The sequence below is a fragment of the Tympanuchus pallidicinctus genome, unplaced genomic scaffold (assembly GCF_026119805.1).
Source record: "Tympanuchus pallidicinctus isolate F22 unplaced genomic scaffold, pur_lepc_1.0 scaffold33, whole genome shotgun sequence".
Classification (NCBI taxonomy): domain Eukaryota; kingdom Metazoa; phylum Chordata; class Aves; order Galliformes; family Phasianidae; genus Tympanuchus; species Tympanuchus pallidicinctus.
Window position 1 is genome coordinate 1,046,196 of NW_026294751.1, and position 23,271 is coordinate 1,069,466.

General features: G+C 44.8%; 1 protein-coding gene across 2 annotated transcripts in view; it reads right to left on the bottom strand.

The window, feature by feature from the left end:
- CSMD2 (CUB and Sushi multiple domains 2) overlaps positions 1-23,271 on the bottom strand; it is a 230,522-nt gene that overhangs the window by 126,339 nt on the left and 80,912 nt on the right. The window contains exons 7-10 of one of the 2 annotated variants that reach the window (XM_052698617.1): positions 15,613-15,725; positions 10,536-10,613; positions 3,520-3,607; positions 2,239-2,363 (exon numbers count right to left, since the gene is read on the bottom strand). In XM_052698617.1, coding sequence (XP_052554577.1) covers positions 2,239-2,363; positions 3,520-3,607; positions 10,536-10,613; positions 15,613-15,725 — 404 coding nt within the window. The remainder of the gene's footprint in view (positions 1-2,238; positions 2,364-3,519; positions 3,608-10,535; positions 10,614-15,612; positions 15,726-23,271) is intronic. The other variant, XM_052698618.1, reaches the window with a different exon arrangement.

Here is a 23,271-nt window from a genome sequence, read left to right on the forward strand (position 1 = left end):
TGAACGCTGTGCTCCTTGTGTAGAGACTGGAGATGCACAGCAGTATGAAGGCGTGGGAGAATGAAATATTGTTGCTGGGTTGTTCACTAGCCAAAACTGTCACTGTCTTCCATGTGACATCAGAGAAGATGCATTTATCTGTGATGATGGGATGAGTGGGGTGTTTTCAGGAGCTACCAAAGAGATGGACCACCAGACCAACGCATTCCTCTCTCTCACACTGATTTAGTATTTTCTTATTATATTAAAGCCCTCGAAGAAATATTTTCACATCCAGGACAATGAAAGCAACCACATGGAATATGCAGTTCCTTTTTCATGTTCCAGGAAAGTTACATTTCCTTTCCTCCTTGCAAGCCTAAAAAAAATCTTGCACATCAAAAATTCATTAGGTGAGGGCTGACTTCATTCTGATACAACTGCTGGCTCAAAGAACGACGATGGCAACTCAGCTTCACATCTCAAAAACATCTTAGGTAAAGTAAAAGCTGAAAAGTGCTTAAGGGGGAATTTTTTGCTTGTGGTGTTCCTTTGATGCAATATTTAATCAGAAAATGTGAAGAACAGCATCTTAGTTTTGTAACTGCATCTGCTGTTGTAATGGATCCTCAAAATTCATCTCTCAAGTTTCAAAGGAGTCATACTTGCAAATAAGGCATCCGCAAGGCTTTTCCATCCCTAGACAACAGCGAATCATGGAGAATGATGTCCTGGTTGAATTGTTTGACCACATGGCAGATCTGCATTCTGCACGTGTGACCCAGCCCCTGGCGGCCATTACACCTACCCTATCCTACAGAAAGTAGTTAAGCCCTCTTATTCCCATTTTAAGAGTGGGCAACAGGAGCACAAAAAAGATTAAGAGACGCTCCCTGGGACCCTTAGGGATCCTGCTGCAGATGGGGAAGCTGAAATGCAGCCTCCAAGCCAGTGGCAAGATGCTCCATTACCACGCATCAGAAGATGGCAGAGTCCAATGGATCTGAACTGGCTGATCAGGTGCCCTGCAAGCTGAAAGAAACCCGTCACCCAGCAACAAAATGAAAACAGAAAAAGTGCTTTAGAACTGAAATAAAAAGCAAGAGGGAAACTTTTTACGAAGAAAAGAAACAACCCAGAAGTTAGTGGTAGGAAAAAAATTAAGTTGATTCATAGAATCCTAATAACGCAGGCAAATCCTTTCTTATCTCTTGCGAGAGGACACCATAAATTTCCTTTATAGTGTCACATATTTATGCCAAATATCCTCTTACACTGATTCAATTTATTCTACGCTTGTTTCAAGAATTAGATGGGATTCCAAAGCCTTGAAAACCTCTGCAGATGAAATTAAAGAAAAAAGAGGTGAAAAAATACCAATTTATGACTTTAAGAGCTTTAGATGGATTTAGCTTCAAATATTACAAGTAGTTCATTATTAGCATTACAAACAGCACAATTATGCATGCCACTTTATATACAGAGAAAGGATAGAGTGAAAGAAAACAGAATGGCCAAGGGCAAAATGGACACCAGTTCTCATTTCTTCACTGAAACAAATCTCCATTTGCTGATGGCTCTCGGTGAGGCCAGAAGGTGACCAGTTTGATGTTGGCTTCCAGACCTCCACCTCGTGTCCTCCCCTCCTTAAATGTTAAGGGGAAATATCGGGGGTGGAGCAAACAAAAAGGGGCAGAAAGCTAATGAGGCTCCACAGTGAACAGAATTAGTTTTGTTAATTCCATTCCACTGGAGAAGTATGAGGTCCTACTGCTGGCAAGACCAAACCCCCATTGCCAAGAGCACAAATGCTCACAGTGCAGTGCAGACCAACCAGCAGCACAGAGCTGATGTCTGAAAACAGCTTGAGAGCACTGAGGTTGCTCTCCTGGCTGCACCTCCTGTCTGAGTGAGGGTTTTGAAAACAGCATATAATGTTCAGCAAAGGTTTGAACTGTTCTAGGACTGCCTGACAACGTAATTGTCTTTGAAAGGGAGGGAAAGACTGACCCAAGCAGAAGTTAAACAACAGGGGTTGTACGAAGCTGCCTCTGAGAGGAACCAGAGATGGTCTTCCATAGGGCAGCCTCCAGTTAAACACTGCTTTGAGAAGCAGAGCTCTAAGCCAAAAGGAAAAGGCAACAGGCAGCAACCAAGTGGGGACAAACTTAAGGACAGAATGGGTGATGCATGAACGTGACGTGGTGGGTTTTCTCATTAGTCCTCATCACTCAGTGAAAAACAACTTTGCCTTCTTACCTCTGCACACTGGCCTGTGGTCACTCCAGGCAACAATGATGTCGCTCACTCTCTTACAGGTGATGCTTTTGGATCCCTGTAAATCGTAGCCCTCGTTACAGGTGAACTGGATGCTGGAGCCTAACCTAGCAGACAGAACAGAGGGGAAAGTCAGCGACTGAGACGCCTCTGCAGCAACAGCTCTGTCTCTTGCTTTTTACTATCCAAATTGTGAACAGAGAGAGTTCACTGGCCCTCCAGGCAACAGTGGAAATGAATGAGGGGCCAGCTTTTCCTCATTCATTTCCTCGTGCTGGGCGCTGGTTGCCTGAGGTGGTGAGAGTCCAAGAACAGATTTGAGTCTTTCAATGCAACTTCAGTGGGAGTTTTGTTCAGTTCGGGAGCTCACACTCAGTCCCAGGAGATGACAATGCTCAGCGTTCTTATAAAGAACAAAATCTTTATCTACTACTGAAAGATTTGTTCTTTGTTCTATCGCTTTGGATTCGGATCTTTTGCTGCTTAAAGCAGTGCTGTATTATTCACTGAGGCGACACAATGCCAGTTTCACAGCAGCTGAGAATTTATCCTATGGCATTTAGGGACTCTATTGGGAATACCCTTTCCTCCACCTGCGTTCCCTCTCCTCCAATACGTTCTCTGGATTTCAGGAGAGTCTGATAGACGCAGGTTAAATTGAAAGACATTTTTAGTGAACAAAACAGCTATTGACAGCAAAATAAGATTAAATATTGATTCACCATTGCTAACAACAGGCTGATTCATTCCTACACGCTTTAAATGAACGCCAGCAACTACAAGGGAGTAACACCATTATTTTAAACATTATAAGAAAACAATTATCCAGCACCACATTTCCTTATTGACAAGGAGCTGTACCACTGCTTCAGGAAATCACCTGAAATTCTCTGGGCACAGGGTCGTGCTGGGACTTAGGCTAATTTAGAAGTGATGCTGTTGCTGTTTAAGATGGTTGCTTCTGTGCTTAACTGGAGAAGGGAGCGACAACAAACATGATAACAGCAGGTCCAGTGCCCACTTTGTGGTATGAGGAATATTCTCAAAGAGATCATTACGGATCTCTGTAATAGATTACACACACATGCACATTCAGACACGCTCGTTCTTCTGCATCACCGGCTTCAGCAAGCTTTTCAGACACAGCACAATGATGTGTGCAGAGGGGCTCTGCAAACAGACTACATAATGCCAAGGATAACACACAGTGCTTGTAACAAAAGCTTTGCAGCATGCATAAACACACACGTCAAAGGTTCTTACCTAAAATCGTTGCCTATTCTTTTGCCTCTCTCTGGAATCCCAGGGTCTGGACACATATTATGTCCCTGGGACACACCAACCTGAGTTACTACAAAGCAAAAACAGCACATACAGAGACAGAATAGCAAAAGAAACATTCTTTCATCAACTTATCTTGGTGGATGTGGAGAGAAAAATGGCAGCTGGTAGCTGGAAAACCTGAACACGTTCCATTTTGTTTAGAAAAAAACAGCTTTGGAAACAAGTTAAACTGGAATCATTTCAGTTCAGTTTAGACACCAAAGTGTTTTCTAGGAAGCGCCAGCTAGGAACATTGCTTTCCCTCTGTTCTGCTACAGAAGTACCTCTGAAGAGAGAGATTTTTCATTCTGCAAAATTGCACCAATTAAGCAGCCCATTTCCGAAGCCTGTGATTAGAACGGCCTGCCCTCCCCAACCCGAGCTGAGAACACAGCCAACCCAATGAGGAGGTGGGGTGTGATACCAGGGAAGAACAGGCAGAGAACGAGAGAGAGAGGAGAGGGAAATGTGAGTCTAGCATTCTAAAGCAAGTAAGTAGTTTGAACGTGAAAAACTGTATGGAGCAACCTTAACGTGACTGCCAACAAACATGGAATCAATGAAGTGGTGATCAGCATCGAGTAAACATCTGCCATCCTGATGCTCTGCCCCCCGTTTCCACCTTCCCCTTCAGCCTGACAAGTGGCACAGCTGAGCACTGTTTGGGATGGACAGAACCTGGGCGGCTCCAGAAAGCATGAAATGAGATCTGGCAATTTGTTGATTTCTATTCTGAATTCCAGCAACGACCAACGCATGGGGACGATTCAGGAGAAAGGGGCAACTGTGTCACAGCGCTGTCAAAGTTGATGCAGCTCAGTTTTCTCCTATCACTGAGGGAAGGATGAAAGGAAAACACACCACCTCTTGTCATCAGGGCTGAGGTGGTAAAGCATGAACCCAAAGTGAGAGTGTTCCCTTCTACTTCCACCCATCCCTGATGAATGATCTTGGTGCACAGAGCTGCTGCTGAGAGATATGGAGGCTTGGGCATGAAGTATTACATGAACTGATAAACACATGGGGTGTCTACACAAACACAGGCTGCAGAGCATGAACACCCAAAAGGCAGGGCCATCAAAACATTATTCATTTGGTAACAACACCTCACTACAGCTGGAAGACATAAGGCTGTACCTAAAAGGATGGAGGGATCACTGCTTCCATCTGAGCACCTGCACCAGTGCTGGCTGAGTGCTGAAAGCATCAACTGCTCCTCAGCCCAAGTGCTTCCTTCATCCCACCCCTCCCCTTCCTGCTGCCCCTTCCCCAGCACAGCACTGCCCAGCCCTGCCCCACTGCTTCGGCCTCCTCCTCCAGGCAGAGATACAGCTTAATGGCAAATCAGCCTCCTAAGAAACTGCTTTCCCCTTTTTGCATATTCATAACTTCACATTAAGCTCCATCACATGGACAAGCAGAGATGCGAGCGAGACACAAGCATTAAAGCAGCACACAGCATCTTCTGATGGCTGTGTTTTGTAGCTACAAAGCTTTGCTGCCACATTTACTAGGCTGACGACTCCGAGTTGGAAGGAAGGAGCAGAGTTCTGTCCTGACAGAATACTGCTGTGCCTGGCACTCTAGAAGCCACAACCAAACCACATTCCATGAGCATCATCTCCAGCAGCCATCACAGCTGCACGAGAACTCAGTGGGTTTGTTCCACTGATTCTCCCTTCCCTGATAAATGTCCTGCTCACATACACACAAAAAATGGAACAGCTTTTAATCTGCTGCTAACTTTTTGCTAACTTGGCTGGTTTGCTTTAGAGCCTGAGCAGCTTACAACCTCTGCAAGAAGCTGGTTGTGCAACCCAGAATTTGCCTCATCACTGCAGGAGCTGCAGGCACATTTCAGTGTCAGCCAAAATAGTGGCACAGAAGACTGGTCCCACTGGGGGAACCCTCAGTAACCACCTGGAGACGCTGCCTGGAGTTTTGCTCAGGCTGTTGAATACCACCTATGGAGCTAAACACTCCTCTGCCATGGAGCTCCCCAGGTGTGACACAAACCTGATGCTTCTGTTCTAACAAAGCAAATGGGAATTCAGAGCATGAAAAAGAGGGTGCAGCAAACGGCCCTGGTCAGAGCAAAGAATAAGGTGAGAATATCCTGGCACAACAGCTTCACTGCACAACACGTACATCACAAGTCTACGTGGTATTTAAGAAAAAATGCTTCGATTTCTCATCTTATTTCTATACCTTCTCCAGGATAAAAGTGCACTAACCAAGGAGCTGAGCCTGCGATGCACACGTTTACCAACACAGCTTCCACATACGCCTGCACTGAAACATCCCTTCCTGCAGAGCACATCACCAGATTGCCTTTCCACATTCCATCCTCTCTCCCATGGTCAGAAGACTACCAGACAACATCAGTTACACCGTGTTGGTTATTCTGAGCTGCTGTCACAGCCATTTATTACGTCCCAAATCGGATGACAGCAAACCTGATTCATGGCTTTGGGAGCAGGCCAGGCTACAAATAACCAGCAGAACCCACAGGCACCAGAGGGCAAGTTGCAAATGACTAATCACACTTCTGAAGTCTAAAAGCAGTTCTTCTCTCGTTACCTAGCACTTTATTAATACCCATATAATCCGTATACATAAACCAGTGAGTAGATTAGATACAAACAGAGAGAGAGAAAGGAAAGGTATCTTCATAGCGTGGTAGTTTGGACATTTTGCTTTGTTAACACAAAGGAAAGCAGAGGATGGATTAGATGGGCACTGAAACTTTTCTTCTTCTGTCTTCTAAACGCACACATGGCAATGTAACTTAACCAAAGTTGATAAACCACATTTGTTATGCTGAGAACACGCAGTGGGTGCTGCATTCATCTGCCTAAAGCTTGGACTGCTTCACACCAAGGCTGCAATGCTCCAAATTCTTCATGGTTACAAAGACAACAATAGATCTTAAAAACTGGGGTGAAGTGCTGAAGTTCTGTGCTGGAGGCTCAAGGATTCCTTCTCCCAAAGTAACTCTTTTCCAGCCCCTTTGCCCTCCTATTTCTTAACAACCACTTTCCTCATTGTGTTATCAGTAGCACCCAGTTATGATTGCTTTGTTTGTCACAGGAATTTACTCCATCTGTTAAAAGAACTGAGAACCTTCCTTAGTTCTCTCTACTTCCCCACGTTAATAAAGTTCAGAGAGATCCCCAATGGACAGTTTTTTATTGAAGTTAGGAATGGTAAATAAGAGCTACACAACAAAGATGGCCAAACGGTCTCCTTCAGTTTTGTTTTGTTTTTTACATAAACTCAGTATTTCTCAGCATGGAAAACACAGTCCAAGAAGATGAGCTGTTCTAACTGGTGTGAGGGGAATGGGAGCACTTCAGCAGTTACCAGTTAAAAATGTTCAGTCCATCTTTATGAGTGCTGTAAGGCTGATGGTGACTCCATGCAGCCAGCCGACAAATGAGAGGTTACAGAGCCCAGCTTGGAGAGCAGAGCTGTTGGTATCACACTGAGCCCAACAATGTGCTCAGGGCCTTTCCAGGCTACAAATCTAGACCTTAAACGCTCCCATGTCTAGCTAGCACTCCGCAAGACTTGGGCTGAGAGAGCCTAACATTGGAAACGACTGCTTCCAGCTGGAATTTTTGTACTGTTATCATTTGGGGCATTCTGAACCCGTATTTCACATCTTGTCGCTACCTACAAAGAGCTCCCAAGTATCTGAGAGTTCAAAATATCACAGGCCTGAGGATTTTTAGACAGTTTGCAAAGCCTTTTTGCAGCACAGCCCCACTCACTGGGGAGTTCATTGCCTGCAGCTCACAGCCCCAGCAGCTGCTCTGCCCCACTGCTGCAGCGCAGCACAGACCCACACAGACACTCCTCACACCTGATGCACGAAGCAAGCTTGCTGCACTGCTGAACCCAGCAGCTCCCATACGTTTGGCTGAGACCAAATTGGATCAACCCTCCAAAACGACTTTGCATTTGCATAATTAGTACAAATTGATACAACTGAAGGTACACAGAGCTTTCTCTGCTTCACGCAATCCCTTCCAGTGATGTCCAGCAGTGCATTTTCAGGTGTGCCTCATTCGAACGTCACAAAAGCAACTCTGATGCTGTTTTGTAACCAAGGTGCCACGTTTTTTCCACTGTATGAACCTGGAATATACACATTTACACATTGCATGCAATACACTTTCTCACTGCTTCAGGAATACTGCAGATGCAAAAGGTGTGCCCCTCAGTTGCTACCAGAAGTAATCCTCTAAACATAATCTCAAACTTTAAACCGTATTTTTTATAGCTTTTTCTCCAGAGCTGTATTATTTTCCCCTAAAAATGATTAAAGCAAGATGCCCAATTAATATTAGGGATGGTGAACAGTCTGAAGTACTTGATTTAAATTTCAAATAAACACGTTTGACTGCAACTGAACAAAATTAGCACGTCCCCCACCAAATCCCATGTTTTTTTTTTAATAAATCCTTTTTCTGAAAGAGTACAAACAAGTGTGATGTGAATACATTCTGCCTCATTCGGACACGTGAAAAGGGCTTTAATCTGGCAAGTAACCACAGCATCCATGCAGCAGAACTGAAATCCTCTGAGAGAACCTGCAGGGCTGCGAGCATGGAGCTGCAAGCTGCCTTATGAGAGAAGGAGGAGAAGAAGGAGCTGCACTACCCAAAAGAGAGGGGCAAAGACCACCAGAAACCACGGCTGGCAGGAAAGGGTTTGGAAATAAAGCGCGGCACAGCTCTCGTTTTCACCACATTTCTAAATTTCTGATAGCTGAGCGAGATGAAATGACAAGAGCAATAGTATCCAACTCCAGAGACCTTTAATCAGCCTGTCCCACCTGCACGGTCATCTGTGATGCACAGCTCACAAGCTCATGAAAGTTTCAGAGAAGAGCGGGCACAGCCAGCCAAGCAAATCAGAAAAGCAAGGGAAAAAGAAGATAACACTTAGGGCTCCATTTTCTGAAAATAAACCATTTTCTGGAGATACCTCCTCTGGAGTCAGCGTTTCTGAAGCTGAAAATTCACTGTAACAGGAGTGTGACAGCAGAAGGCTGTGCAGGATGGAGGTTAATTGGGGTTTACAATCCAGACGTCGCTGAGCACAGTGTACAGGGAAGGAGCTGAAGGCAGGAGGGTTGTGGCAAACCCCACGCTGGTGACAGAAAGGGATTTGGGCCACAGTTCCTCCACCATCAATACTACTACAGCTCAATAACTTTCAGGCTAAGCTGCCTTCCTGCACCGGGTTTTGCCTTATCAAATATGACGTGATTAGTGCTACACAAGATGCTGAACTGGCGGCATTCAAGGCTGGAGTCTGGTCTGCATTGGGCGAGGACAGGCTGGGCAGAGGCACCAGCAACTTCCAGCAACTTCATCCTCAAAAGTGGAGCCCGACTACAACACAGCACGACACCCTGAAAACACAGTGGACTGATGAGCTGAAAACAAACTGCCATTTTCCACCTGGGGAAGAATCCCAGCACACATCCCAACATCCCACACGGCATCAAACCCAGTGCAAACACAACCTTCCATCTTACGGAGCTCCAGCGCTCACTCAAACAGAGGCAGGGCTATTTTCTATCGTAACCTCACTCTCCATTAAGTGCTGAAATTTTTATCACACCTTAAAATGACAGTTAAATTATACTTGGCAAGAACATTTCATAGAATCATGGAATGGCCCGGATTGAAAAGGATCACAACGATCATCTATTTCAACCCCTCTGCTATGTGCAGGGTCACCAACCACCAGACCAAGCTGCCCAGAGCCACATCCAGCCTGGATTTCATAGAGCCCAGAGCACCCTGGATTCAGAGCCTTTCTTACAACTGAGTTTTACCTGAACGTGCCCCAGCATTTTGTACTCTGGAGATCTTGGATAATTTACATCCTGCTACTTCGTTACCTTGTTGGACTTTTCTCCTGAATGACTAAAAGCTACGAGCACTCATGTGAACCTGAAAGTGAGCCTTTTTCATTGAGTGATGTTTTAAATTCAGTTCATCCATTTTTCTTAACTGAGTTCTGCATCTGAAATTCAGGCGAGCAGAACATCCAAACAGCTCCTCTTTGATGAGCGTAATGGGCTATGCAGAAAACGAACAAGTACAACCTCTCCTCTAAAAACTATCTTAAGAAAGTCTACGTTCTGATCCTACTTAAATCCCCGTGAAATATTCCGTGCAGGTAATTCAGATCCCTCATGTTTCATCTCAGAGCCCCCTCTGGAGCGCAGCCATCTGTTCAGCCACGTGCGGAAGGAAAAGACGAGCGTCGCTTCTGATCTGAAAAGGACCTCGTGTGAAGATGAATGGATCTACTGGGCTCTCCTACAGCCGGAGGAAAACGCACCGGTGACAACGTGACACTGCGAGCATCTCCCTAACAGACACCAAACATCAGACATGCTGAACGTGAGAAACTCACACAGAGATCACAGAAGTCAGTGCTATAAGCTTTTGCACACTGAAGGGGCGTGATTTTTCTGCAGGAGATGAATAATTAAATAAAATGCAAAGAGGGAAACAAAGACCGCTATTGCTTCTGTAGATTTTCTACCAGGTTGGTTTGTTTTGCGGTTCCTTATCCCTATCCCTGGTTTTACGATAGCAACATCACTTCACATTTCCAAATTGTTTACATTTTGACACTTTCCACACTAAAAGAAGACAGAAGCAACGAACCCCGGTCTGTCACTGAATAGGAAGCATACAGTATATATTAAATGCACACACACCAATCCCCTGCATACCCACTTCGAGGGGTTAGTACATGCTTGTGAATAGAGCACTGGGAGGGAGTGATGCAGTAATGCAAAGGGAAGAAAGGGTAAAGCATTAAAACTTTTAAGAGTGACAAAGTTTTAGAGATTATTGGAAAGTCAAATGGAATGTTCAAGGAGACCATTTTACAAAGAGAGCATATGGAGGAGTCAGAACACTTACACACTGATGTCTTCTGGTTACTGTTCTTGCTTGGCATTAGCTTCACCCCTCTGGATTTCAGTTCCATTTGCTTTTTGACTACAGAGACAGAATTAAAACACAAAGAAAGAAAATTTTTAGATAACCGTTGGTGATGATGTAAAATGAGAATGCAGCACAACAGTTACACACGATAGTTCCCAGATGTTTGAACCACTTTTCCTAACCCCTCAAACCCATCAGCTGCCCCCCTTCATTTACCCTTGTTAGATCTACTGCTGTCTTTGAAGAACTGAGCCAAGTTGACCCAGCCTGAATATAAAAGCTGGGCATACAATCCTCAGCACTCTGTAGCCCTGCAATGCTGCTTAACGTTCTACAAATGGGAAACAGACTGAAGGAAAGCTCCAGGAAACTGCAGGGACCTCAAAATGCGGAGTTAAGCTTCGACTTTGATCAGTCCACTGCCAAAAGAATCCCACGTAATACAAAGATGGCCAACGAAACTCAGCAACTATTTGTCCCTATTATCTGGACTTGGTCAAACTGAGGCTCTCTCTGCACAGAGGGCTCTGCACAAACCCCACACCACCAAATCCATCTGACTACTGGCAGACACACAACAGCTTCCTGCAGCACAGAGAGGTTTTGCAGTAACACACAGCAGAATTTTTACTGGCACGTTTGAAGTTAATGTGGTTAAAGGAAGCACGATGGCCATATTGCTTCATGGGATCCTTTTTCTGATGAGCCAGTTCTTATCTATGGAGAAAAGCAGTCCATCTTTCACTTCAAACTGTTCTTTTCTTGTTCTTTATCTCATCATACTTTCATCTCTAAATTAGCACATTCCAAAGACAAAGTTGTCAAGAAAAATTACCAATAGAACTAACAAGGTTTTTTTAATCATGCTTTTTCAGCTTGAAGAAAAAAAAAAGCTAATAACATCTGTTTGCAGGAGCTTCAGACAGGGAGATGTCAAGCATCATTCCTTGAAGCTCACCCAAGGTAGTGCTGCTCTGAGCTCACTGCTGTAGCATGCAGCTTTTTGTTCATCATTTGGTACAGCTTTCTGCTTTCTCCTTAAATAAAGCATAACTTCAAACTGAGGGCTGAATTACCTCAAAAAACTTTCATGCAGAAAAGCTGACGTTGCCTGGTTTGAGTATCTTTAATCTGCTGGGGGTTTGTTGCCTTTTTTTTTTCTTTTTTTTAAATTCAGAGGGACAAATAATTAACAGTATGCCAATTCCAAAGCAAATATAAGACGTGCCCGCTTCCTTCTGACTGTAATCCATCTGCAAACGCTCTGAGGGAAAGGCAGCAGGTCTCAGAATGCCCAACAGCACTGCTTTCCTCCAGGTGACATTATGGTAATTCTGGGACATTTGCAGCCTGACCTCAAGGCTTTCAATACAACACTGTGTCAGGGATGTAAAAGAGAGAATGAGGCCACAAAAGCTGAAATTTCAGGGGAAGCCTGGAACCTATTCCTACCTCTGCTACAACTAACCCTCCAGCCAGCATCCCCTCTCAGCCAATAGATACAGCCAAGCCCAAGTTCCTGGGGTTAAATGTGGGCTACCACAGGATGCACAATGCTCAGTGTGGCTTTGCAGTATCAACTCACTGCTCTGTAAAGTGCTTCAGAGCACCATCACCAAACCCCAGCTTACAGCATGGAGAATGCACAGCCTGCATGCAGCTGGGCCTGGCGTATGACTGGGAATCCTTAACAGGATATACTCAGTAATAAAAGGTTTATCTGCATTCATTGCCTGCCTTCCAGAATATGCTCCACTCCAAATCTGCGACCAACAGAAAATTCAGCTCAAAACCAACCCAACAGCAACAAAACCAGCAGAAAACAGAGAGACACTGCAAGGAACCGGTCCTAAAACACACAGAACTGCATTGCCCATCAGCATGTCCCATGCATTACCCTAAATGCACTCCCTCCCTTTCACCAATAATTGGTACAGATCACTGCATTCTCTCCCTCCTTAATCCCCCATTTTGTTCCAAGGAAATGAAATGATGAAGTCAAGTTTTACAAACGACTTACTTTCGATTAGAGCAACTCAGAACACATTATCACTGTTCTTCATAAAAAAAAGGAACAATTCCCCTTAGCTATTCCCTCAAAAATCTAGTGTATGAAAATTTATATTGTTTACAAATCTGACTGCAGAACAGCACCACAAAGGCCTGTGTCAGGCTAATTGGATGAACAGAAGTTACTCTGTCTTCTGGAGGGGTTTGCTGCTCACACGTTCCTAATAGATCTAATGGAAAGCTCAGCATCCTGTCAGATTTAAAAGATGACATTACAAAGCTTTTCCAGTGAGGAGGCATTCTGGGATGTCTTTTCTAACATGCTTCATGTTGTTCTAAATGAGAATTTAAGGAGACATTTATTTATTTTTAATTTGAAAAATAACACATTTCAGCAAAAATCTGTTCCACCAACCTCTGCTCCCCTTGCTGGCAGATTTGCTGGGAGATTGCTATTAAATATTGGCTTGCCTGGATCGGTTTTCTACTTTATTTTTCCCCTGCTGAGGTGCTCCAGTATCACCTGTGACATCAGCACAGGTTCCTTATGGGGATTCTCACCCAAGCTGGAGGTGAGGAGAAAACACCTTCCTGCAAAGTGAAACACCCCACGTGGCTGTGCGAGCTGCTGGCAAAACAACCCCCTTACCTCTGTGCCTCCCCTTTGCTGCTCTGAGAAACTCTTATTTAGGAATTGGAGCCTGTAACAAACATCACAATTTTCCTCTTTTTTTTCCTATTTTACCAGTATGGCCCAAGGGACTGAACAGGTTGCACAGCACACACCATATCCCTCTGCACCCTTTGCAGATCTGCCAGAAATTAAGCATGTATAGATGTACATATGCTTAAAAGCCATTTAGGTGGTGCAATATGTGCAAAGAGTTTATGAGAGCATTATTAAAGATGACGGGTCTGCTAGTATTTTGCATTTTGCTGTGGGTTGCAACTCACCCACACTTATCTTGCTACCTGAGTGCAGGACAGAAAGGGAAGGGAATGGGGAGGGCAGATCAATAAAAGATACAATTATGTGTTGGTAACAATCAGCTAAAAAGCAATTTGGGACCCTACTTAAGTAATAAAATATATGCTGGAGAGATGGACTACACCAGCCAGATCATTAGTTCTGTTTAGCATCATTTTAAATTCAGCAGCTTTTTCATTACCTCATTTACAGCATCCCATCACTGCACTGATGTCCCTGAGCTCTGCACCCTTACTGTCACCTGCCCCAAGCAATGCACACCCAGCTCAGCCTCTTATCAGCTGCAGATAACACAGCACCCACTGGGGAATGAAGACAGAGGGAGTGGGAGGCTGGGGAGGAAGGAAAAAAGATCAATGCATTGATTTATCTGTGGTTCCTTTCATTTGCTTTCACAGGATGTGGAACACAGTATTTACAAGAATGCAAGATTCACCTTACATAAAAGAGACAGGAAAGGGAAAAATATTTCCACTCTCCCTGCAAAGGAATAAATTTACTGCATTCAACATAAAGAAAACCTGTATATGGGCTGATTCTATCTAACCTTGCTTTTATGTTCATAAAGATTTCTAAACTGGGGCATGGATTAGCAAGAGCTGAAATGGAACATACTAAGATGGAGTTCTGCTAAATCTAAGTATCAATGTTAAACAAGTTGGAAGGGAAATGATTTTCTTATAGATTATCAGCAAAGCCAGGTACATCTGAGAGGAAACAGGGTGTTAATAAAGGATGAACACATCTTTGGAAAACCAGCAACAAATCAGATTAATCCTAACCCTCCCCTCCTTCCTTCTCTTGGACAACCCTGAGGTTTGCTTCTATCTCTACTGCTAAAAAACCACATTTTAGCTGCTCCACTTTATAAGGCAATACATGTCCTATTTTGTATCTACTTACTTATTTATCTCCATTAAAATATTTATGTTCAAACCAAGTTCTGTTTCTCTGAAAGGGTTATGCAGAGTTTTCTGAAGCAGTACTGGCACTTGGGTGCTCTGTCAGCACAGATTCCACTGCCTGCCAAAATCCTGCCCTCGTGCCCTGAGCTGCTTTGTTGCTGCACTGTTTGTTCGTTGTTTTTAAGGCATGGAGATCTTTCCTAACAGGTGGAAAGACCCTCACAAACTCCAGACCATCCAGCAGGAGACTGAAGAACGGTTATCAGGCTCCCCCTGCCACTGGATGGAGGTCCTGCATCAGTGGTGTTCCAAGGGCACGTTTTTAGCTTCACCTTTTAAACACTCAATACACAAAAGCACAGTTCATTATATCTAACAAAAGAGTTTCCAAGGAGCGTGCTAGATTAGAACCCCCCTGACATTCATCTAATCAGAGGGAATTATAACATTAATCTCTACTTTTCTATTTAAAGAAAAAGGATGATTCAGACAGGTGTTTCAATAGAAAGCAGCAATCATGGCTGCAAAGGAAATGCCATATCAAGAGCCATCAGCTGCATGGTCGTTTGTGTTATACAGAACAAAAAAACAAAAGGTTTTTAATTATAATTCAAAATAAATTTATACATCAGAGGAAAACCAGGAAAGTTAAGAAACAACGGTGATTCATAATGCAAGGCTCTTGCTGAGGCCATGACTACATTGCTAAGGCCAAACAAACCAGGAACAGAAAGGGCAGGATTACAGATTTATGAAAGGAAACTCATCTCCCTTTCACTGTGCTCCTGTCAGTCAGTGCTACAGCATTTCATCCTCCCCAAGTCCCATTCCTTCCTTCTGAGGAAAGCTGTTGTCTCTGGAGGTTGGACATGAGCACTTCCAGCTCCTTCCCTGTTCCAGTTTCTCCCACCCTGCCCCTGCCCTTGGAGCTGATCCTCCCTCTGGGACCCTTCAGGATGCACTGAACGGTGGCATCCCATGGCATACAGTGCAAAGCAATTTGCCAGTAACTCTCAGGCATTCCTATTTCCAACACACTGCCAACAGCAGCCCTCCATACAACACCACCTGGCAAACCAGGTGGAAAAATCAAGGTTAAAAACACCAAAGAATCAAGTGGAATTTGTCTGGATGTGCTGTGAGTGCTCACCTTGGTACTGGGCGCTGAACCCCTTCTGCCTGTGGTTGCCATCAGATGTGAAGTGAAGCCTCAGCCAATTTTTACTGCTGATAACTGGGGCGGGCAGATTCATCCCAGTGAACCTGCAAGAAACCAACCAAGAACAGCCAAGCGTTATTTTGACTGTGAGTTATAGCAAAAACCAAACGTCCTTGCACAGCCGATCCTCCTTGGTGAATATGAGAGATGTGTCTGCTTAACAACGCTCAAAGAAAAAACAAATGTTGATTTTAGCTGAGCAAAAGGCAAGAACAATCTTCCTTCGTTGGAAATTGCCAGCAAGAAGCGATGATTTATGATCTACCCCAACCTGGAGGAAAGATTACAGCCATCAAATGTGAGGTGCAACGCTCCACAGCCCATTAGCAACTGCTCTCTCCATACCATCTTATACTTCCTTAACAACAACAACAAAAAAGCAGTATTATGCTGTTTGCTTTATTAAACACAGCCATATTTCTTGGCAGAGGTGTCACATGCCAAGCCTCAGTCTGGAACAGTGTTTACCTAAGTCACAGCACCCTTGAATTGAGGTGTATAATGGGAGCATTAAGCACGGTGAGGGAATAACGCTACCATGACAAAAGCTATTATGGAATCCTATTATTGTTAACTAAAACCCATTTAATTTTTTAATCATAGACTGTCACTGACTTACAAATTATTGGTACTTTGCTATCTATGCATTTTTAGATGAAGGTAGAAGTACACCGTATATCTCTTTGATTCAAAAGGATGCTTTAGATTTCATAACTTTCCATTTTCAACAGTAGAACCGACAGCCGGAAAGCATTTCCAAAGTCCTACATCCAACTAACACCTGCAGAGGTCACAACTCTTCCCTTTTCCCAAGGCAAACAGCAGGGAATTGGGATGACGCCTGGCAGATCTGCAAGGTGCTCCTGCTCCACTTGCTAATGAAGCAGCAGAGATGATGATGCTGCATAGCTAATGCACCTCTGCCACCTACAGTACAGGCTTCAAACCTCCAGCATCCCGTGGGGCGAAGCCGACTTCTGCACAACTCAACCACCACTGAACACATTCTGCACGCTGCACGTCGGTTTGACATCGCTCCTGAATGTTTCACTGTTGACAATTTCATGTCAATTCTGCAGATCCTTTTGAAATACAAACTCCAATTTCACCTCAAACCTTTTTGAATGACTAAGTTCAAACACACGTCTTTGGAGCTGAGATCAGACACGGGGCATCTAAAAGCAATTCCAGGAAAGTTACTGTGGCTGTTTGTTATGACAACGTGTTTAAACTTCACACTCTTTCCCCCAAAGACTCTTTTATGATTTATTCTGAATTAAAAGTCAAACTTTTCACACAGAATCTTTAGGTGCGCAGAGCCAAATTCTGCTTTCAGAACTGTGTAGAGCTGAATAATTCAATTACCTGATCCAAGAACTGCAGAACAGTAAAATTAACCTGGCTGCACGCAGCAGCTTCACCTTCCTCTTCCCCATCTCTCTCTTTTTAATGTGTACTTTGGAGAAGTGGATGCAGCTGACTCATCATTTACACACAAACTGACCTGTAGGTACATCAACAGTTCACTGTTAACTCCCAAGAATCCCACATAGCTGAAGTGAAAAGTTAGACATCTGTCAGCCAAGTAAATTTACACTTGGAAGACTGATTCAAAACATTAATGGATAGCACTCCTTGCCACCTGTGCAACAGCATAAAGAAATTACTGTAGGCAAAAGCAGAACAACAGTCATAATCAGAGTGCTTTGCCCTGCTATAGAGAACTACAGAAGATTTGGGGTGAGGGACAAAGTCTCCCCAAATCTCTGCACAGAAATCCATCAGCATCATGTGGCATTTGCTTAAGACCCTGACAGCTCTTTGAAAGGCCTAAATCAGCCACAAAAGCACTATCAGGTCTTCATTTCCAACACATCGCTGCTCAAGCTCCCAGCACACACTATTCTCCAGGGCTCCAGTCCAGCAGACTCCCTTTTATCTTCCCACCCCTTTATTTCTACAGTGAAGCTGTGCATTGTTAACATCAGTTACAGGATTCAGATTCCCAGGACAGCCATCTCAGCAGCTCCTCCTTCGCGTTCAGCTCCCAAAGGCAGCTCCTTCTGGCCCTACAAGTGATGAAGAGGAGCACTGGAGAGCTGCTTTGCTTGAGCTTACCCAGTGAAGGCTGGTGATGCATACTGTGCATATGGTGGAGACCCCACAATGCTGCAGGTGGGAACACGCTGCAAGTGTGAGCTCCAGCCCCAGAGCAGCAGCTTCTGCTTTGCTCCGCACAGACAGCATTGATCCACTGCCACGGCAGCGGCCAAACGCATCCCCATCACCCACCATCCTTCAGCTGCTGCCTCTGAGCAGCAGATGGACACCTGCAGAGCGAAGGGTGCAATACCCAGGCCTTGCACTCTGCTCAGCAAGAGGCTGAAATGTTCTCGTGGATAAGAAACCAAATGGTTACGCTGTGCATGTAACAGAAAACATCCCGCTCACCTGCAGTTAACTACCACTTTTTTTCATTATGAGGCTCCCACAGGTTTAAAATAATCACTGGAAAGCATTAATGGTTAATTGATAATGGAATATTTAATTACAGGTAAACACAGTTGAACTGAAGCAGCTGCATGGTTTCTGAATGCAAATGCCCTGGCTGCTGTTGCTGAATTCCAGCTGGTGTGGGGAGGATGCTCAGCACAGAACCTGCAGAGCCCCCCGAGCCCCCTGCACCCCCATGCACTGCAAACACCAGGAGCACACCCTGCACTGCCAGAGCAGCAGCTGCAAACAGGACAGCACACAAAAGCAGTGTGAGTGCTCACAGAGGTGCTGCTTGCACGAGGTTGGGGCTCTCAAAGTCTTATTTTTTGTGTTATAAACCCAGCGCTGCTTTGTTCCCCTCCCCTCCTTTCCTGCTGCCATCAACCAGGAGTTATGAATCACTTGACTCAATATGCAGCTTCCTGAATGTGACAGCATGTTAACTGGAACTCTAAGGCCCTGGAATGACTAACCAGAAGTGTAAGAATTAGGGGTGGGTTTTTTTGTGGTTGGTTGGTTGGTTTTTTTTGGAAGTAAAATCAATACCCATTACTCACTGATAGGAATTCAGTACCCATTCTACATGAAATATCTCTGCAATCCAGGAGGCTCTGAACACAGTTGTTGTAATCTCAGCTCTCTTCTGAACCAGCAGGAACAGCTCTGCCCTGGGATCCCATTTGGGTCCATTTGAGGCCATTTGTGGTGGATTGGAGGTCAGCGCGCAGTTGGCTTCTGCTTAGCAGTTTGCTCCAGCTGCAGGGCAGGGGATGGTCCAGCCCAGCAGATATTTATGAGTGCATTAGTCTTGCTCAAACATCTGCAGATACACAGACTTCCACTCTTCCCCATCCTCCACTTCGTTGGGCAGTTCCTGATCCCCATCCCCAAAGCCCCACTTGCAGGTTTGGATGGGCTGTGAAAAATGCACTTCTCAAGCAACAGCTTTTGAGAGTTTTACCAATTCCTTCCCAAATAGCTTCCAATATTTTTAATCTAAGCACTAAGCATTTTTTTCTTAAGTGAAATTGAAGCCTCCCAGTCAGACGCAGCTCCTGTAATGCTCCGTTATTCCGTAATACAGAAAGGTTAATGGTATCAAAACTCTTCTTTTGAGCAAAAGCTGTGAAGTGTGGTTTTCTTAACTGCGCTATTTTCTCTATTTCTTCTTTCACTCCTGTATTTCACATTGGATTCAAGCATTAAATATTTATACCGCTCATTCAACCATTCCTCCCTTGGTGCAATTAGTATTATTGTACATGGCTGGCAATGATTAATCTGCATTCAGGCACCATTATCTATTTACAATCCCAATTCCTGCTTTAATTTTGTTCCACATGCAGAGAAAAAGCAAGAAAAAGAAAAATCAATAAAACGTCAGAAAGCGAGGCAGAAGCTCTAGAATGGAGGAAGGAGATATTTGCAGGCAGAAGATCCAATCTTAACCACCCTGCAAGCTGATGAGCATTGAGTTTGACCACAGTGTTTCCCTTAAGAACCCAAAGATGATGGGTAACTCATGGCGTGGATGTCACACAGATTTACTGTAGGAGAGCACGGAGCCAAAGGTCACAACTGGAGTTAAGAACTCCCCTTGAAGCCCCATTATGTCAAGTGCAGCAGTGGGAGGTAATGAATTTAATGTCAACTTGAAGGCACGAGGGCTACTGTGACACTCAAAGCATTGCACTGCCAACAACCCTGTATCTTTAGAATAAAAACTTCTACAGCCCTTATTTTAAAGCTCCTCAGGGTCTGCCAGGGGACTGAGGATCCCTGATCTGCATGAACCCATGTACAGGTGCCTGGAAGGAGCAGCAGTATGGCTGGAGAGCCATTTTTCCTTTCAGTACAACCAGGGGACACTGCTGGAGCTGTGTGCCATTATTCCCTTCACCCGTACTTCTAACTTTGCATCCAAGCCTCTGCTCAAATTATCATGAGAGCTGAATTAAGTACCATCAATTTAGAGCATCTTATTCAGCATGTCAGGTCTCTTAAACAAAGTACACTTAAGCACCTCTACACCTCATTTTTTGGTGACGAGAGACATCCCAGCACAATGGACTTTTATATGGAAAATGAATAATTAGATTAAGTTATTGTTCCTCACTAAATGCTGCCGGGGATGGAAGGAACACAGCTGCATCTCAATGACAGCACTCTGCTGATGAGGAGCTCGCCGCTGGTTCTCAGTCCCTGGATGCAGCTCTGTGCTGAACTCCTCTCCCCATGACCAGGTCGTGCAGTCTGACCTCAGATGCTCTGCCACTGCCTCCTCCCAGTGGAGCTGCACTCATCTTCCACACCAGGATTCAGCTCTGGCTCCAAGAGCACTGCACTGCTCCCACTGCCTTCCAGCAGCCGTGCTGCCTGCCCACATTGCTCCTGGGACTGCAACCCAATGAATTCATCACTCCATTCCTCTTTTCTCCCTCTTTTTTGTTTTTCTTTTTCTTTTTTTTCTCTTTTTTTTTTTTTTTTTTTGCATTCCATCAAAAGATGAAAGCATTTCCGTGCGGCAGCAAAACTTCAGTCATCGGCATTGACTTTAATTACTGCCTGCTCCCAAATAAATTTGCTGGCTAAAAACAAATCGATACTTTTTTTGCAGGAGCCTTTACACCAAAGTCCTTAATTCCTCATTTTTTAAGTGACATTTCCCCAGCTCATCCTTAAAAGAGCAGAAACCAAAGCCCTGGCTGATCCAAGGTGACGTGGCTCCACTGCAGACAACAGAGCCAAGCAAATTCACACCATGCTCAGGACACGACAGCCTCATTTCTCTGCTGTTTTCCTTAACCTACGAAATGTTTCAGAATTATTGCAGTCTCATTAGTCTGAATTCTCTTGGATCTTTATTCTGGATTAATGATGGGCGCTTCATGAAAGAATTCAGTCTGTACGCATTGCTGAGACTGTCACGATGGAGCAATCCAACAGACACGATGGTCTCTAGGGAATTCTTATTAAGCTGAGCAGTGCTTACCCACACACCCACCTACTGCTCCTAATTGGGTTCTTACATTTACATAGGCAGTACTGCATACATATATACACACACATGCATATGTAAGTAGGCGTTAGATACACACAAGCACGTGGCTTATCTTGCAGGTACACAGTTTTCAAGGCATTAATCAAATGGAGATGTGCATTTTTGGGATAAAATTCACTTCCAGTTGAAGGCACAATTTGACATGCCACTTAGGGCAGCAAGGAGCAAAATGCAGGTGGTGCATAAAGGTAACTGCAAGGTGCTCCATCTGGCCACGAGCATGAAGTCTCAGTGCTCACCATACTGCAGCTAAAGCCACGTTACAGCCAACAGGGAGAACGTGGGGAACGTGGGGACCTCTGGGAGCCCATTCCCCCAAAGCAAAGGGCCCTTAGTGCAGCCATAAACTGATTTGAGAGAATGGAAGCCAAATGCAGAACCAGAGCATGAATTTTTGGCTCAGAGCAGGACTGCAAGGACATGGCACTGAGCAGGAGCTGCTGCTGGAGCTGCACTGTTCCATGGAGCACCTCCCACCATCCTGCACAGAAACGGCGCTGGGCTGCCGTCACACCAACAGATAGGTAACAAACGTGATTATATTTATTCTATTCAGGAGACAACAAACACTAATTCAACACAACAGCAGAACAGCTAATGCAATCGAAGCTTACTAATGCCGCGCTGCAAATCCCCCAAAGAAATCTGCTACAGCTTTATTACAATTTCCTATAAACCCTTTCTGCCTTATTATCAGTGTTACAGAGATTGTTTTTCTCCGTGCAGGCAGAGTTAGATGTGTTGATAGCAAGAGACACTATGTTTATTACTTGATAAATAGCAGCCATTTCCATCACTGCGTGCACAGATACTCTCACGTCTCTGTCAGGCTAACAGTGCTCTTAAGTTCCATTCAGCGTGGACTCTGCATTGACAGATGAGGCTGGAAAGCCACGGGCTGTGTTGGCTCAACAGTCAGCCCACAGAATTCTGGTGGCTGAGCCCAAGAAACCAAATGAAGCTCACATCTCAGCCCGCCCATTTCCAGCCAAGGTTGCTCCATCTGGGAGCTGCTGCTCTACCAGGTCGAGGCACCTGCATTTCTAAATTCCCAGAGCTCACCGAGCTGATGCTGCCTTCCAAAGCCACGGTAAAAATGGAAGATGCTAAGCTTCAGTTACAAGCAGAGTCAGAGCCGGAGCCCCTCCATGCCTGGCCTAGACTGGAGCTGCCATCTGGTTTCAGGTTCTGTGGTTTCTACAGAGGCTCCTCTACAACGCAACAGTCACAGAGACTTGCAGAAAACACAATTTGCAATCTGGAGCTCAGAGAGCTGACAGCTCAGTGAAAACGTGAGAATTACAGCAGTCATGGCTGTAGGAATTACGACAAAATGCAAAGCAGCCTCGGGATCAAGAAAGTCATCACAAATTGCAAGTTCTCCGAGGCAGAGAGCATTTAGCACTGCAGGATCTGCATGTGACTGGAGTTTTCTATATAGCACTGCAACTCAGTGCTGATAATAAATAATGACACAAACACAACACATGCAGAAAATCCATCTTCACAGGCACGGTGCTGCCATGGCCCTGTAAAGCAGTGGGGGAGCTGATGGGCCGTGCAGCCCAGGGAGATACAGGGCTGGTCCAGCAGCTCCAGCCCACACCAAGTGATGAGTGGTACCTTGCTCCAGGCTGAGGGCAGCCCCACATCCTGCTGCCCTCCTGCTAAGCCAGAGGCAGCTGAAGTTTGCATTCATTCCTGTGCTATTTTGACCATTTTCAAGTGCACGTGACCTCAGAATGATGGCAGTGCCCTCCCAGCCAAGGGACGGCCAATAGATTGGTTGTAGTGGGTTCTGCTCCTACAGCCATGAAAACGTGCTGCTGTCCTAAAAAGCATCTCCCAAAAGGAGCAGGGACCACCACAGCTGTACCCCTGGGTATGCACACAGAGGGGACACTTCTGAATCCCTCAGCAGACAGAAGAGTTCTGAGCTATCACGGTCAAGACTGTTTACTAGGGAACTTCCAACTGCAGCACAGTGACAGTGAGACTAGAATTTCTGTTAAAAAGGGCTTAGTGGAACCATC